At 42.6% G+C, this 17839-nt stretch overlaps 1 protein-coding gene across 2 annotated transcripts in view; it reads right to left on the reverse strand.

Moving 5' to 3' along the window:
- The window catches only part of GPC6 (glypican 6), a 792386-nt gene that overhangs the window by 33861 nt on the left and 740686 nt on the right, over nucleotides 1–17839 (reverse strand). The window contains exons 6-7 of one of the 2 annotated variants that reach the window (XM_083610747.1): nucleotides 17428–17571; nucleotides 7919–7948 (exon numbers count right to left, since the gene is read on the reverse strand). In XM_083610747.1, coding sequence (XP_083466873.1) covers nucleotides 7919–7948; nucleotides 17428–17571 — 174 coding nt within the window. The remainder of the gene's footprint in view (nucleotides 1–7918; nucleotides 7949–17427; nucleotides 17572–17839) is intronic. The other variant, XM_083610748.1, reaches the window with a different exon arrangement.

Raw genomic sequence — 17839 nt, forward strand, 5'->3', positions numbered from 1 at the left:
TTTTAAAAAAAGCATTTTCACAATATTTTTTTTAAATGTGTGTGCAGATTCCACTTCACTCTCTCTGGCCATCTTCATGAGTTCAGTACCATTGCTCACCATTTGGGGCTTGCCACAAAGTTCACGGAGAGAACAAGTCTCACGGCAAAAGTAAATAAATCCCTTTAGTTTCAGTATCTGACTTTTTTCTCTAAGCACTAGTAACATCCCTAGAAGTCCATAAAGTGTCAAATGTCCATTACGAGCCAAAGAGAAATGTATTAGGGGCTATATGTTTGGCTTGGGAAATCACTTTTCATTTGCTGTAAACCAACTTCCTGTTATGACTGTGTCTGTCAAAGGCAAAATCTTCCGCAGCGCATTTCTGTTATGACTACTCAAGCAGTGCATCTGTTAAAACCAAAAAGCTGAAAATGGTTTGGGAGAACTAGTATCAAGAGGATAGATGAACCAGGGTTTTCCATTTGCAGCTCTGGCCTTCTTTGTCTGCGATAAATTCAGACTGCAGCAAAGAGATTTAATTTCACTTATCATATTCACCCCGGTTCTCAAGTGACTTCTTCCTGGAATGATTTCGACACACACTACATCAGCGTTGTCAAATGAGATTTACATTCCCAACCGAGTGTGAGTCGCCAGTGTCATTCTCTGCTTTCCCTCTGTCGGAGGGAAGTCACTGCTTCCAATTTTGCTGATCTAGAATGAGGTTAAATAAAAGAATTCTGAAACATTTGCTATGCTCATACTAAACCAACAATAAGAATTGTGAAGCCAATTCAGACATTAAGAAGAAGAGGTGGTACAGTCCTCCCCAGGGAGGACTTCAGAATGAAGATGGAGTACTGTATGCTCGAAAATTTACTGAATGAATAGTAGCTTAGGGGAGAGCCTTTTCCCTTGTTACCATTTTACAGAAAAGGTCAATTATCACCATAGCTTTTGTTTTCAAAGGCTCAAGTTTCCTCACTGTTGGGCAGTCTATTCAGTTGTTTCATGTATTCATTGTTTATAATTACTATTACCGAACTGAAAACCTACCAGAACCGAAGAGAACTAAACCGGGAGTAACAGGTTCCTCTATGGAAGAGATTTATATAGGAGTTATTTTACGATCAGCAATTTTTTTCTTTAACCAAAGAAGAAGGCTGTGAGGAAAGCTAGCTCCAGAGAGTCATGGTTGTTATTACAGTAGAATATTGCTAAAAATCGCCAGCTGAACGACCAGTTTCTTTTGGACAGCGGTTCTTATGAAACATCAGAATTTAAGTAGTGTTGTGGTGAAGTAGTTCAGCGCCTTCATATGCTAAACAGCAGCAAAGCATCAGAATTAGTATAATGTGAACGTAGTTGGCTGCTTTTTGGAATAATATTGCAGTTTAAAAAGGTGTGCGTGCATGCATGTCTATGCAGGATTTCGAAAGCCATTGTTATCTAACTCCTTGTCAACTGAATCTAGTAATAAGTTATGAGTTGGGGGGTGTGTGGAATCCAGCATCTAATCTAATATTGCTGGGACATCCTTCTCCATTGATATCAAACGGTAAACTTTCTCTTGAAGGATTCAGCTCGACTTTTAACATTGCTATCTGCAGTTGTCAGAATCTTGGGAAATAAGGGTAATGTTCAGCCTTCATCTGTGAGACATTCTCTTATGGAGGAACTGAGCATCACACAAACCTCTGTGATTGTTGTTTATTTTAGACACTGGACCTGGTGCCACCAAATTTACAATTTGAGATAGGTATCAGGCACAAAGGGAAATGGGTTTCCGAACCCCTTGCCCTCATGCTTCAAACCAGGCGTTGCTGTTGTTGTTGTTTTTAATCTGCTGAGGCCATTTGTAGACCACAGTGGTCCAGGCATTGGTGATTTCAAGACTGGTTTACCGTAATGAACTCTCCGTGGGGCGTCCTTGTCAGTTTGGATTTCTTTGTACAGAAAGTATTGATCTGATGTGTAGAGATCTTTCCTATTCTAATTAATTCAAGAGGGTTCTGAAAGCTTCTGGAAGCTTCTCTGTGCGAAAGAAACAAGCAGATAGTTCATGGTGTTTGGGTTACTCCTTCAGAGAAGCTGAGTACAGCTGGTTTAAATGGTTCTCTTATCTCTTTCTGTCAAGGTCATGCTGACTATAATAATAGGCCAGGAGGAGCCTGGGTTTCACTCACTTTCTCTTTCTATCTCTTTTCCTTCTGGTGTGGTGTTCTGTATGCTTAGTGCTAAGTTTTAGACTTAATATAAGTTATTGTAACTTTAAGTTAAGTCTGTCTGCAACTGGATTTCTTATGGACAGTGCCAATCTTGAATATACAGTGGTGCCTCGCAAGACGAAATTAATTCGTTCCGCAAGTTTTTTCTTCTTGCGAGTTTTTCGTCTTGCGAAGCACGGTTTCCCATAGGAATGCATTGAAAATCAATTAATGCGTTCCTATGGAGACCGCCCTCAGACCAGGTCCGGGGACAGTCTGTCCCCAGACCTCTTCTGAAGGCTGGCGGGGGGAGAAGGACTTTTCTCCCCACCGCCAGCCTTCAGAACAGCCTTCTGAAGGCTGGCGGTGGGAAGAAAAGCCCTTCTCCCGCCGCCAGCCTTCAGAAGAGTTCCCCCAGGGCTGCCTAGGCTGCAGATAGCATCCTGCTGCCCCGCGCGAGGGGCGCTCTGCTTCAGAGCGCCCCTCGCGCGGGGCAGACATTCGCAGCTTGGGGAGCCCTGCAGGAGTTCCCCGCAGGGCTCCCCAAGCTGCGAATGTCTGCCCCGCGTGAGGGGCGCTCTCCTTAAGAGCGCCCCTTGCGCGGGGCAGCAGGCTGCTATCCGCAGCCTAGGCAGCCCTGGGTGAACTCTTCTGAAGGCTGGTGGCGGGAGAAGGGCTTTTCTTCCCACCGCCAGCCTTCAGAACAGCCTTCTGAATGTTGGCGGTGGGGAGGAAAACCTTCCTCCCACCGCAAGTCTTCAGGACAGGTCCGGGAACAGAGGAGAAGGCGCGCTGCGCTTCCCCGCTGTCCCCGGAGATTTCCCTATGGGCTTTCGTCTTGCGAAGCAAGCCCATAGGGAAATTCGTCTTGCGAAGCCGCTAAAAAATCGGAAAACCCTTTCGTCTTGCGGGTTTTTCGTTTAGCAAGGCATTCGTCTTGCGGGGCACCACTGTATTGGATTTGTGATCATTACGCTCATTTTGCCTTCAGTAGCAGTAAAGCTCTGCTGGATGAAATATTAATTGCATCTGGTCCACTGTTTGGGAATCCTGCAATGTGTTTAAGTTTTTACTCTGCTAACGATACATTGGAATCTACTCTGGATCAATATTGAGTAGAATTCCAATGACATTCCTTTGGCCTTGGTCCAGAAACTGCAGTTAGTGCTTAATGCCGCAGTGTGATTTCTGACAAGAGAGTGGCAGCTGTGGCAGAGAGTGTGGGCCGAGGAGAACTGCAGTGCTGGCTCACCACTTCCTACCTCCCAGTCAGGGCCGTCTTAAGCATATCTGGCACCGTGGTGCAAAGATCCCTCCAGTGCCCCATGCCCCATTTCCTTTTTTTTTTATTGGTTTTAATTCATTTTGCTACATCCAACATTAAAACAAGTGAAGAAATAAGCATACATAACACATACATACAAAAAAGGAGTACATAAATAAAAGAAATAATAATAATAAAAAAAACAAAAGAAAAAACATCACCTTACATAAAACACCAACTAACTAACTTACATTAACTAAATAACTAAATAACACACAACATTAATTGACTTCCCTTCATCTCGGTTTCAGAATATATTATATGATTTTTTATCTGCAGTTTCTTTTCCTCAAAAGACTCTTTACGTCACAAGTGTTACGTCACACCTACTGTGATTTTTAGATTTTTTACCTCTTTTTCCATCTATGTCATGAATTTATTCCATTCTTTATTAAACTTTATGTCTTTTTGATTTCTTATTTTCTGTGTCATTTTTGCCAGTTCTAAATAGTCAAATAGTTTGGTTTGCCATTCGTTTATAGTTGGGATTTTTGATGTCTTCCAATTCTGCGCTATTAGAGTTCTGGCAGCCACTGTCGCATACTGAAAGAGTGTTTGGTCTTCCTTTTTGATTTCCTCCCCAATTATCCCCAGCAGAAAGGCTTCGGGTTTTTTTTATAAAGGTATATTTGAGGATTTTTTTTATTTCATTGTAAATAGATTCCCATAATTTTTTGGTAGGCTCACACAACCACCACATATGATAGAAATCGCCCCATTTCCCAGAGTTGTCAACCTTTCCCCAAGCCTCTGCAGGGATTGCTCTCCTCCTGCGGGGGCTTGGGAAGGAAGCTGCCTGCTGCCAGCCATATGGTTGACAGCGCACAGCTGGCAGGCATGCAGGAGGGAAAGGGGAGGCTGCCAGCAAAGCTGCACAGCTCCCCCACTCGCTGGGGTGCCCCGAGAGGCCGGCGCCCTGGCGCAATGGACCAGTAAACCCAATGGGAAAGACGGCTCTGCTCCCAGTCAAAGTAGCCGTTTGACAAAAGTAGATGGTTGCTGGAATTCTAGTAGGTGTGATGGCCTGGGAATCTGATTCAGAGGTTGAACCGGAGGAATCCCAGCCTGCACAGGAGTCCCCGCCTCCAGGGCCGGCTGAGCCGGGGCAGGGCCTTGAATCTGAAGGGCCCTCACCTGTGTTGGATCCTCAGGAGCAGACACCAGATGAATCCACTCTGGCTCCGGGGGTGATTGAGGACCCATTGCCTACAGGTGCTCCTCTCCCAGCCCTGTCAGGGGAAGGTGAGTCTCCCCCTGGGTCCAGTAACCCTCCAGCCTCTCCTGAGCTGCAGAGGCTCAGGGCAGAGAGGCAGAGGGAACTAAGTTCTATCAGGAGGAGTGCTCGCCTTAAGGCCAGGAGAGGCGAGTCACCTGTGGGCCGGGACTGCCCTAGGCCCCAGAGGAGATAAAGGCCAGTCCCAGGTTGCGGGAGCAACGTCATTGGAAACCTGTTTCTGCCAGCACCCAGACCTGTTTTTCCGGAGTTCCCGACCACGCTCGGCTTCTTGTTTGGACCCTGCTTCGCCCTTGGTGGACAGTCTCCAGACCCTTGACCCAGGACCGGACTCTGACCACGCCTCATGGTAACCCCCCCGGGACCAGCACAGTAGGCCAGTTTTGTTCTTCTGTTTGGGAGGCCAGGATTGAAACCCCACATTTGCCCACGGCTCATTTGAATGGGCAAACCGTGTTCTATCAACATCAGTTTTTCTCTGGAATAGCACAGTGAGAGACTATGTTGCAGGGAAGAACATGATTAAGATTAGGGATCACTCTTCACATTCAAGAAGATGTGCTACACCCCTGATTAAGGATGACCACAGCTGCTCCCTTTTACGAAGAACATTTCTAAAGGCGTTCAACTCCATCACTGTCTCTTACAGAGAGAACAGACAGACAGGCAGAGGTTGCTAAATGGAAACTGTATGCTTTGACTGAGATCAGATCCTCTGTTGTGATCTCATCCACGATATGTTCCATTTTATGCATGAGGAAATGGCACCTGCAGCAGCTTAGCAACCCAGCAGTGTGAAAATATTGGCACATTTACATCATTGGCTTCTTATCAACCTGTTATTTTCTGACTTGGAGGTGTGACTGAGACCATACGAGGTCTTGCCCCTTTAACATATTCTGTTGTCACATCTAAGTATTCCGTATTCACATCTACATATGCCCATGAAGAAGAATTGCAGAAAAGGCTGTATCCGTCCTGTGGTGTTAAAGATACTCGACGTCATTTGCATTCATTAAATATGAATTTATTCTACTTTATATTCTGTGAATGCTTGAGAGACAAATTGTATATTTAGAGTATTAATATACTTCCTGACTCAGACATACTGTATGTCTGCAGGTTTAAGCGGCGATGCTAGAGAAAAATCCTCTTTTTTGGGGGAGGGGGCTACATTGCAATACACCAGCTAACTGTAAATGAAATCTGGCTGGAGGATTATGGTGACTGCAGACTGATTAAATGTATTCTATTGAGACAAGTGTGCTGATGTGCCCCAGGCAGCTGATTCAAATTCATCCCTCCTTCAAACACAATGCGCTTCCTCCTGGCTTGGTGATGCAACAGAAAGAGAAATGGCCAGCTTAAGTGGATGACATTAAGGAATTCCTCTGTCATAGCTCTTCCCTGACCCACCAAGCAGCTGTGAGAAGTTCTGGAGTCTGACATCAACTAAACCAGTTTTTGAAATTAAGCACCGCCATAGTTCCCCCTTGGACTTTCCTGTTATGAAAGTTAAAAGGTAAAGGTAAAGGGACCCCTGACCATTAGGTCCAGTCGTGACCGACTCGGGGGTTGTGGCGCTCATCTCGCTTTACTGGCCGATGGAGCTGGCGTACAGCTTCCGGGTCATGTGGCCAGCATGACTAAGCCACTTCTGGCGAACCAGAGCAGTGCACGGAAACGCCGTTTACCTTCCCGCCGGAGCAGTACCTATTTATCTACTTGCACTTTGACATGCTTTCGAACTGCTAGGTTGGCAGGAGCTGGGACCGAGCAACAGGAGCTCACCCCATTGCAGGGATTCGAACCTCCAACCTTCTGATCGGCAAGTCCTAGGCTCTGTGGTTTAACCCACAGCGCCACCCACGTCCCTGTTATGAAAGTTGCTTGACTGCATAAGCCTAACCAGAGGATATACTATGTTTTCCTGGGTGGCGCCCAGACTATGAGATGGATAGATTCTATTCCACAACCCTTGGTAAAACAAGAAAAGCAGTAGTCAGGAAAAGGTAGCACAGGAGCTGTGAAATCACTTTTCAGAAGTACATGACACATAAATAAATGTATGAATATCTTGCTCTGGCATTCGCTGATTGAGTCCTTATGGAAAGTAAGAAATTGCCTGTATTTCAGAGTTCATTCTTACCACGACCTATTTCCCCCCCCCCCCCCCCGTCCAGCTCAGAAATAAACACTGGTTATACGAACAGAGAAACGATTGCTTCAAACAATAAATTAAATGAGCTTGTGCACTAGGTATGCAAGTCAAAGGTACAAATCCCATTGTGAAATAAGTACCGTGTTGATTCCATTGCTATAGTTTTTTAAGATGCATTAAAAATAACATAAGATATATTTCTATTATTTCCCTCCCTTTTTACAATAAATTAAATGTAGCTTGTGGGAGGGCATGTACCTTTGAAGTTTACTGAATCTTATATCTCTCCAATTGAACTATCTACCCACTATCCTAAAATATGAAATTTTACACTGGGGCCTTGCTGAAACTAAGTTTTACTTCATGCAGTCCTTTCCAGATCATTTAAAGAGTAGAGTCTGCAACAATTAGAATGGATTGAAGCAAATGCAGATTCATGCAGAGGATGGAGACACCTGAGGGCCAAACGAGATGAGCAATTACACAAATGGCTTTGGAAATAGGACATTCCATACAGGGAGATTTGCAACCACTGCGGTGGCCAAAGGGTTAAAGCCCCCCTATTCCCCACACCAGAGTCCCAATCAGATTCAGAGGCTCCTTGTCCACAATTTATTTTTTTAAAGCCATTAACACAATTGTTTGGATGGCATTGCATTTAGGTGGGTGCTCAAGAGGACTAATAACGCAGTCTAAAAGGAAATCTGTACAGCTGTATGACTGGTGTGTCATTTGAATTTTAAGGCAGAAGAAAAAACAACACATTATTTCGGTCATTAGAAGTTTGGGAAACACTGACTTAGATGAAAACCACTCTGGGAAATGAGGGGTGATGAAAAGAACCCGAATCACGTGTTCCAAACACTGAGATTTCTGAAAACTGGAAATGAACTCATTTTGCAGGAAAGCCAAGGGAACGTGACACAGATGATACTAGATGGAGTTTGCACAGCAAAATCAGAAACAGGCGAATGGATATGAAAGTCAAGAATAAGAATACCAGAGCTTACACCATGTTGCATTGTCCTCCAGATAGTCCTCTGGGAAGCAAAAGAGAGAGAAAAGAAAAGAAAATAATTCAAGACAAAGTGTTAGGTTATAGAGAGAAGACAGCTGCAAAGAAGATAGTGTATCAGTATTGGCAAACTACAGTGAATGGGACTTATTTAATTATGGCTGACAATATACACATATCCAATTAGCCCCAAACCACCTCTGTATCACATTTAGCTTTTATTTTGTTCTATTTTTAATTGAGTGCATGTTTTAACTTTTCTATAGGGCTAATGCTAAAAACTTCAGAATACAAACTCTCAGGAATGTAATAACAGAATTCATAATTTCTCTCTTCTGCCATTAATCTCTGTGTCCCACCACTCACCTATCCCCGGTTCCTACCAAAGTTATCAAAGTCTCTTCTGCTAAACAGAAAGGGACATATTTCCACAATAATAATATCAGACACTTCCTGCTTAAGACCTTAATGGAAGTAAAATTGGGGCAGTGAATTAATGTATAAGGAGATGCATGCACTTTTAGAAACTCAGACTACAGTGAAGATACATCAGGGTTTCTGAACTTTTGTGCACCATAAACACAGGTGACCATTTTGCTCTCTCTCTTCTCTTTAAAAGGTGACATTCTGACAAAGACTGATGCTTTGATGATGGCAGGGGTGTCTCTCACTTCATTTTAACCACTCCATGCTGCCTGGTATTGGAGTGTGTTATGATAAATCAATATAAAACAATTTGGCCGTATATTATCAGGGAGGCCTCAAAGGCAGTTTTCTTCCAAAGCCCTTGCGTTTATTTTGGTCCTATTCTGGCTTAGTTGCAATCAATTGTTTTGTTGTTTTGTTCTGCTTCAGGTAACGCTCTGTCTGTCTCTTTCTTTCTCACCAGTTGGAACCAGTTCAGATTGTCCTGTGCTGCTACTCAAAGGTGAAATCACAATCATTAGTGTGACGTTTATATTCCATCTTTCTTTCACAATGAAGGGCAAGGTGGCAGACTTAGAATTCTCAAGTGGTCTCCGATTCATTTATGGACCAGATCAGGACTTGCTTAGGTTCAGCTTTTTGGATTATGCTGCGTCCTGGGACCAACTGCATTGAATGTCTAAATATTAATCTGGGAGATTCAGGGTTTGGTCTATTCACTGTGATTTGTGAAGGTTTTGGAAGTGGGCACTACTGGGACTTTGACATTTGAGCTTCTTGATTCTTGAAGTCTCGAAAGCACAGAGGACATTCTTTGTGGATTCCAGAAGATTGCTCATTTGATCACGACAGCTAAATGAAACCTGAAGTGAAGTTTCTGAGTGAGGTGCCTTACAAATTTGGAGGGAGGTGTCATTTGTATCTAGATGACACCTAACCCTATTTCACTTTGTCATCAAAGTCAGGTGAGGCTATGGAGGTACTGAATTACTATCTGGACTTGATGAGGACCAGTAATTTGAAGCTGAATCTTGAGGAGACAAGCACTGTGGGTCGATAGTTTCCTGGTCTGGAAAGTTGCTGTGTTAACTTTTCTTGATGGGGTTGCACTCCTGCAAAGGATCAGATAAATAGCTTGATCCAGCATTGTCACTGGAACCCCAAGTGGCTCACAGCACCTTTGACCAGCTTTGCTTCATTGGTCAGTGGTGACCTTTCCTGGATAAGGATAGCTTGGCTACAGTAAACTATTTTCTGGTAATCTCCTGGTTGAATTATTATAACGTGCGATATGTGGGGCTGCCGTTTGAAATCTTCAACTTGTACAGAATCCCAGATGGTTTTTCTTCATGGAGCCAAACCACATCCGTTCTGAGGGAACCATACTTGCTTCCTGTTCAATGTCAAGGTGCTGGTTTGGGCCTTAAAGAGCTTGGGCCCCAAATATCTGAAGGAGCACCTCCTCCCATATCAAGCTGGCCATGCATTAAGATAATCAGAGGAGGCACTTTCCCATGTTCCAGCTATTGGAGAAGTGTGTTATACATATGCAGAAAAGAGCGCTTTCTCTGTGGTAGCATCCCAGCTTTGGAATGCCCACTTGAGAATGGCAATCCTGGTGCCGACAATGTGTTCCTTTTGGCACCTTTCTATTTGCCTAACTTTAAATTATTATATTTTCAGCTGGTTGACTGGTTTTATTCCTCTCACTTTTATGATATTGATGTTTAACATTGGCTTTGTTGTATTATTATTATTATTATTATTATTATTATTATTAGATTTTAAATGTCTACTGCTCCGAAATCCATTTGGGGATGAAGGCTCAGTTTACAAGTCCTATAAATATATAACTAAAATAAATAAATAAAGATGAATAGCGACACATGGCTTTCCCATTCATAAGCTACCCAGGGAGGGTGGGGGGAAGAAATAACCATTAGCTGTAGCATATGGCTAAGCGGGGAGCTTGGTTATTTGCCTGCTGTTTCTGCAGAAATGCAGAAAAGAATCTGGCAGAGTCACACAAAGCTAAATTTGTCGCTGCAAGTTAATGGGAATGCATAGAGCAGATTGCCTTATTTATGCTGAGATTTGCTTGCCTTTCAGACACCTAGGACCAGCCGCCCAATATAGCTCCTGCAAATCCTTAGGAAAGACAGACATGAGTTGTTCTAAAATGATCCTGGAGTCAAGCTGCTGGTAAGTAGCACAGCTTCAAGCCGTCACTTATCCCCCATTTTGTCAGCCTGTCTTATGAATTTACAGTGGTTAAGCTGACTCCTGCCTGGTAAAATACACAAAGAAGATATTGCACTTGGTCTATACAATAGTGTTTTTCACATTTAAAAATACCTATTCCTATTGTAGAATGAAGAATAAACCCATCTTTAAAGGGTTTTCTTTTCTTTTTTAAAGAAAATGTCTCCGGTGGGGACATGGCAAATCATTTTACAGCTTATTTATGGTTGTAAATGAAAGGGGGCAGGGGATGAATAGAAGAAATTCGCTGTGTAAAATAAATACTACTGTACTGTGCTAGTTGCATTTTCTGCCCTTGATTAAGACTCCAGGAAGTTTTATTTAATGAGTAGAACCATTAAAGTCAATGGGACTAATTAACACTACAATCAGTGAGTCTCCTCTAAGTCTATGTGTGGATCCAACTTAATGGCCCCAATGCTGCCCCAATGAGTTGGGGAATTGGTGGCTCTCCAGATGTTTTCGGACGCAGATTCCTACCAGCCCAGCCCCATCCATTGGGGTGACTGAATCCCATTAGGGTTTATAGGAGTTGTAGTACAACATCATTTTGCCATGGGTTCCCTATTCTTAATGTATTAAGTACCGATGTGGAAGCATCCATAGGCACCTGAAGTCAGTTCCATGGGGTGAAATTAGCACTACGGTATGATTACAACTGCACATTCAGATGCACACCGGTATCCGTATTGGCTAAGTGTGGATAAGCACAATTTTTCTAGATTCATCAAATTGAAAAGTCAGACCCTATGGACCTGGCAGCTTATTCTTCTACCCATTTTCTGCCAAGTTGATTGGAAAGATTAGACTTCTGTATTAGAGCTGCCAGATGTTCATTATTTCACCAGTAAAGACACATCCCGGAAGGTTATATATATATATATATATATATATATATATATATGGGTTTGAAAGCCCAGGATTTCAGATGTATTCAACAGTATTATATTCATAACCACTATCATCATTATTTTGCCATTGCCCCCACTCTAAGAATCCTCCTAATTCACAATAAGAAACAAAAATTTGTAAACCTAATTTAATTTATCCACCTCAAATTGAAAATTCCATGTCCCCAACTAGAGGGAGTGAGAAAGGTTTTCTCAACAGTGGCCACCTATGTGCTTCTAAGCTTAGAAGTCTGAAAGATTTATTAATCATGGGCATTACTGCATCCATTATCATTGCAAGTCTTGGAAAAGACCAAGAGGTTTGTTGTTTTCACAAATTCAAATTTCAATATGTGTGTGCATGTGTAGACAGATAGGTAATAGATAGATAGATGGGCCTTTTTCACTGATAGCACCAGTGCTGTGGAATCCCTACCCTGATGAAAACCTGGAAGCCCCATCAGCATTGGCATTCCGCCGGCTCTTGAAAACATTTCTTGAAAGCATTCCCCTGATTGGCTTGTTTATCCTACATATGCTAATTGTGGATGCTTTAATGTAGCCGTTTTACTATGTATTTTAACTACAGCAGCTGTGTTTTTAATTAGTTTTATTATGGTCATTTTACTATTGGTTTTATTTGTTTGTGAACCACCCTGGCATTTCTTTTTAAAAGGAAAGGTGGTATAATAATAATAGTAGTAGTAGTAGCTGTAGTAGTAGCAGCAGCAAAAAATAATATAGAGATCTCAACCGGAGGCTGGACAGCCATCTCTTGGGGTTCGATTGATTGATTGATTTTATTAAATTCATAACCCACTCTTCCTCTCTCAGAAGAGACCAGATGCTCTGGCACTGAATTTTCTGCATTAAGCAGGGGGTTGTACTTGATGGCCTCAAGACTTCTCCACCTCTGTGATTCTATATTTTTAATTCTCAAAATGATTGTGCGTGACAACCAATAACCTCAGCAACATGCTTCTTCTGATTTTTTTTAAGTGTAAATGAATACCGATAGCTAAGACATGTAAGTGTTACGAATCCCTTTCATATTTGTACATTTGTAATAAAATGTTATTGCAGCTTTGTCTGTTGAAACTCTTTGAATAGGCTGCAGAGTTAGAAAACACTAAAAAAAGAGAGAGGGTAAAATATGCAGACTTTCACAATGAAAGTCAAGAGCTGCTTTTATGTACCACACATAACAGCATCACTTTTATATTTTGCACGTAAAGTGTCATTTTTGAGAAGAAGGGAGTGTCAAAAAAACTTTTTTTTTTTGGTCTGAGGGGACAAAAGAAAAGTACCCGATGGTTGAAGGCATTGATAACAAGAACACTGATTCATATGCTTAATGTAGTTGTGAAATAAGTTTTGTGTCCCAACTCGTTTGAAACATGAATTCCTTAATTAAAGTTTAGCGAGCGAAGATGCATTATGCATATGGACACTTAACAACAATAAGTGCTTATTTAATTATGAGAGGAGCTGTAAAAATGAGTGTATTGTAAAGTTAATTGGGAGTTGAAGTGATTGCACTTTAATTTGACAGGCTCAGGATTACTTGTTTCAGTTTTGGGCGCGTTCAATTTTCTCATGGACAGAAATGGATTTCTCCGTTGAAAAGCTGTTCTCGCCATTTCATCTTAAGAGTAATATATTATGACTAGTGAGATGCATGGCAAATCTGTGGGAATGTTTTAAATCTGCAGCATAGATTTGCCATTTGGAGTTCATACTATGAAGATTGGTTTGCTAGTAGCAGCATCCAGTAAATCTGGGAGGAGGAAACTGTTGTTCTCCAGAGGTTGTTGGCCTGCTTCTCCCATAATCCCTGACTATTCGTCATGATGGCTGAGGCTGACAGGAGCTGGAGTCTAACTCCATCAGGAGGGTCACAGTTTGAGCATCCCTGATCTGCTGGCTTCTGCTACTGCTATAATAGTCTTTTTCCTTGCTGCTTTTCTGTGCAGGGCTGGAATGAACTATCTGGGGGTATTTCTTCCAAGTAAATAAGCATAGATCCCCTAGACAGAGTCTCTTGGATCCCCATCTCTCAGCTTTCTGACAGAAAAAAAAGGTAAAGGACCCCTGGATGGTTAAGTCTAGTCAAAGGTGACTATGGGGTTGTGGCGCTCATCTCGCTTTCAGGCCAAGGGAGCTGGTGTTTGTCCACAGACAGCTTTCCGGGTCATGTGGCTGTGACGTTAACATATGAGAGTACTGGAGGTGAAATAGTTAAACAGGTTACTCAATCAGGACCTGGGGGGTGGAGTCAGAGGGACTATAAAACCAGCTCAGGGAGGAGTTAGTTGGGAGTTGGGTGGTTGGTTGGAGTGGGAGTGAATTGGGATAGAGTTTGTGGGTAGGTTGAGTTAGCGTAGTGAAATAAGCTGAGTCAGGAACAGTTAGGGGCTAGGAAGACAAGTAAATATCTGAGAGGTGGTTTAGTGAGTGAGAGCAGGTAGCGGAAGTTATAGGTCTGGATAGGCAGCCCATGATTGTTATGGACCGTTTATGAAACCACACACTTGTTAAACTGCAATAAATAAACAAAAGATTATGTTCCAATTTAACCCTGACTGGACTCAGTATTGTACCAGGTAGGGCCTGGGTGGTGGCAGCGAGAAATAAAGTGGTGGCACAGGGATCAATAGATGGTGAAATGTCCAGGAACTAAACTGCTTCTGATGCAACGGAACATCGTGACAGAAGTCAGAGCGCATGGAAATGCCGTTTACCTTCACGCCGCAGCAGTACCTACTTGCCCTGGCATGCTTTTGAACTTCTAGGTTGGCAGGAGCTGAGACAGACTAATGGGAGCTCACCTCATCATGGGTATTCAAACTACCAACCTTCCAATCCGCAAGCCCAAGAGGCTCAGTGGTTTAGACCACAGTGTCACCCGCATCCCTTTCTGACAGTACCTACCACAGGCAACATGTTTCAGAAAATATAGCTAGGCAGCGAGAAGAACTCTCTCCCATACAAGGGAGAAGCACAATCCTTTAACACTGGATGCCTGGAGCGGTCTTTCCACTAGGTGACCACTCGTGATTCTTCATTTGGAGACATGAGGACTTTTCTTATTGCAGAATTCTATGGAAGGTAGTTCTTATGATGTATTGCATTTCTGTAGCACATGAAGAGAGGCTTGAAAGGTGATATTGCAGGGAGGCAAGCTGGGTCAGTGGAGCCCAGCAATATTTTAATAGGGTAGTAAAAGTTTAACAGGGCCCAGGGAAGATGTGGTTGGTTGAGTAGCAGCAGCCTATTGCAGGGAAAACGCAAGGGAGACCCAAAGAAAGGGAAGGATGGAGTCAAATTGTAGGCTTGGCAGATCTACTCTCTGCCCCAAAAGAAGTCTGAGGTCTACTAACTGGACCCATGCACAAAACAGGAAAGCTGACATAGAATTGTAGGACAAGGTAAATACTTGGTCAGTCTACAGATTTGTTTTCAATACCAAAAATTTAGCTCACATGCAAATCTACTCTGATTTCCCCATAAGCTGTCTTAATTTCAGAGGGGGAAAGGAGGAAAGAATGTTCTGGGGATTTTGGGGGGCAATTGTATTGGGAGTCAGAAACTCTTGCTGGTTTACAGTCAGGAGATCCCAGTCTATCTTCTTCCTGCTGCTCTGAAATGGGATGAATGTGGGTGAAGTGGACCAAATAGCAGGCAATGTTTTTAGTATCTTAATATTGTGTCTTGGGTGTCAGCATCTGTCATTCTGTTGGACAGAACAGAGTGGTTGAATTCTGTTAAGTATCAGTAAAGGATAGCATAAAAAGTGAACTAAAAAAAGCGATTGTCATTTATAGTAGTTGTTCCTATTACATCCAGCAATCTGTTCTCAAAGAGTTGGGTCAGAATGTGGGTCCAAAGAGGCACATTTCACTGAAAACAATGCAGGGAATAGAGTATGTAGCATCCCTACTCAGTTACATAATCAGAACTGACAGTGAAGGAGCTGAGAGCACCTTATGCTATAAGCATTGTTGAAACTAAGCAGGCATGGACCTGATCAGGGCCTAGATGTAAGACAGCTGAGAGCTCCTTATCTGGATGATAGACAACTGGAAACTCCTGAGAAGTCCATGTAAGCAGCAGGGAGCTTTCTAAATGTAATGGAAACTACACATGCATATCTTATATAATTACCTGTAAGTATCTGAAATGTGACTGTGTTTTTATTAGGAATGCCATGAAAGATGTCATGAAAGGTGGCAAGCTTCAGATTTGGTCTTGACTTTGTAGTATCCTACTCTTAGAAATCTGGGGCAAAAGTGGGTCTTTCTACCTATCCAAAAATGTTTCATGACATTCCCCAAAGGTTTCTGGCCTGATATTTCTGGGGTGGTGACAATGGGGAACTCCCCTCGTCTTTGATAACACCACATTCAGAATCAGCAAACAACCACCAATCAGGAGTGCCAACTTGAATAAAATATTGTGGGGACCTACGTAAGCCCCGCCCTGCATAATCGATCACTAGATGCGGCACCCCCTCATTTGAATGTCAATGCATGTCAACTTTGGGGCCCTCCAGTCTCCTCAAATATTTTATTAGGGGGCGGCTGAAGGGACCTCAACCACTAGGAGTTGGTTCCTATGCCACGAAGCACATGCAGGGAGACGACAGGAAGGGCAAAGTCAATCCAGTGCTAGTATTTATATGTGATATGTTGTACTGGAATGTGAATGGGGATTTACATCTCATTGCAGGAGAAGTTCATATGCTGGGGGTACCACTGCTACTAAGCCAGTGGTCCTGACCTTGCTGCCATCTTGGCCCGTCCATCGCCATCCAGGTAAGCAACAATGGCACTGGTGTTGGAAAGATGGTTCTCCTCACCCTACATACCCTACTGTCTCACTGGAAGTAAGACTGAGCACCCATACTCCCATGTGCTTCTCCTTTCCACCCCCATAGTCAGAAGTGGAAAAGACAACATGGGGAAGGATGTCAAATGGCTATAGTGCACTTGTGACCCTCAAAAGGCCATTCTCACATTCTGTTAGGCTAGAGCTCAGTAGATTCATCCGGTTCTAGGAAGAGTGTTGAGTAAGCAAGCAGGCAAGTCTTCAGCATAATTCTGCAACATCCCTAGTTTTTAAGAAAACATTTGTTTTGTTGGGTGATAATTGTTCACATCATGAGAGCAAGGTTTTGTTGTTACTAGCCAGCTGCTTTGGCCATGTATAGCCATATGGTGAAGCCACATACATAACCAAGATTAAGAGGTGAATGAGAAAAGATCAATTATCTGTTAAGTTCTAGCTGACCCAAATTCTTTCCTCCCTATATTTTTTAATGATTTGCAATTTGTAAAATTAGAAAACTGCTATAATGCATGAAGACACACAGGTCAGAATTGTTTTATAGGTCCACACTTTGAAAAGCTAGCTTTTTATGTCCTTCATTTAAGATTTAAATGAATATCTGAGGTAGGTTGTTTTTCTAACATTTTAGGTAGATTCACTGAACCACTTACCTCAAGAATAAGCAATATTTAAGTCTCTGGCCTACAAAACTTCCCCAACTAACACAAACTTTTCCTACCATTGTGTGGCACCTCACTCAAGAATAAGTCATTCTGAAGGAAAAGGAGAGAAAAGCTTTCCCAAGGGAAATGCTTTGAAGGGTCACACATGACACATACGTACGGTGTTCTAGTGGTCTGCAGGAAAGATCATTGTTACTTCCAGTATTGTTAGTTTTTCACTGCCCAAATAATTCAACTCTTTTGCTATTCTTTCTTTTCAGAGTGAAATAGCTGTTCATTGTACTGTTAGACATTTTTATCTGGTGGTGTCATGCAAGAGGTATGAGCATCTAAGAGTGTGGAGAAGGTCAACTTTCAAAATAAAATCCCTTCCTTTTCATAACAATTGAGATCACTTTACCACAGTTATTACTTACCAGTCTGTCCAAACTTGTACCAGCAGCTGTTGTTGGTCTTTCCTCAGGATTATAGGGTCGAAAGCGGGTATTAAAGGTATCCGGAACAGAGCGGGAGGATCTTAAAGCTGGAGCTGGTTTAGGCTGTCCACATCCTTGAAAGACCTGCAAGGACCATGCTAAATTACTCCAAAGGTTCACTAAGAATTGAATCTAGCAGCATCTTCTTCCTGGGTCTCAATTTCACATGGATAAATCTGATAACCTGGTCAAAGTGGTCGATCAACAGCATCATCAACAATTGAATAAGCAGATTTTTTGTTACTGACTCGATGTGTTATACTTGTGAATTTTATTGTCTAAGCACCAAGTTACATGAACTGGATTTCAAGCTGTGTCACCTGTATCAAAACAAATACCTCACACATGCAAT

This window comes from Podarcis filfolensis (genome assembly GCF_964270895.1).
Source record: "Podarcis filfolensis genome assembly, chromosome: 4".
In the NCBI taxonomy this organism is placed as follows: Eukaryota; Metazoa; Chordata; class Lepidosauria; order Squamata; family Lacertidae; genus Podarcis; species Podarcis filfolensis.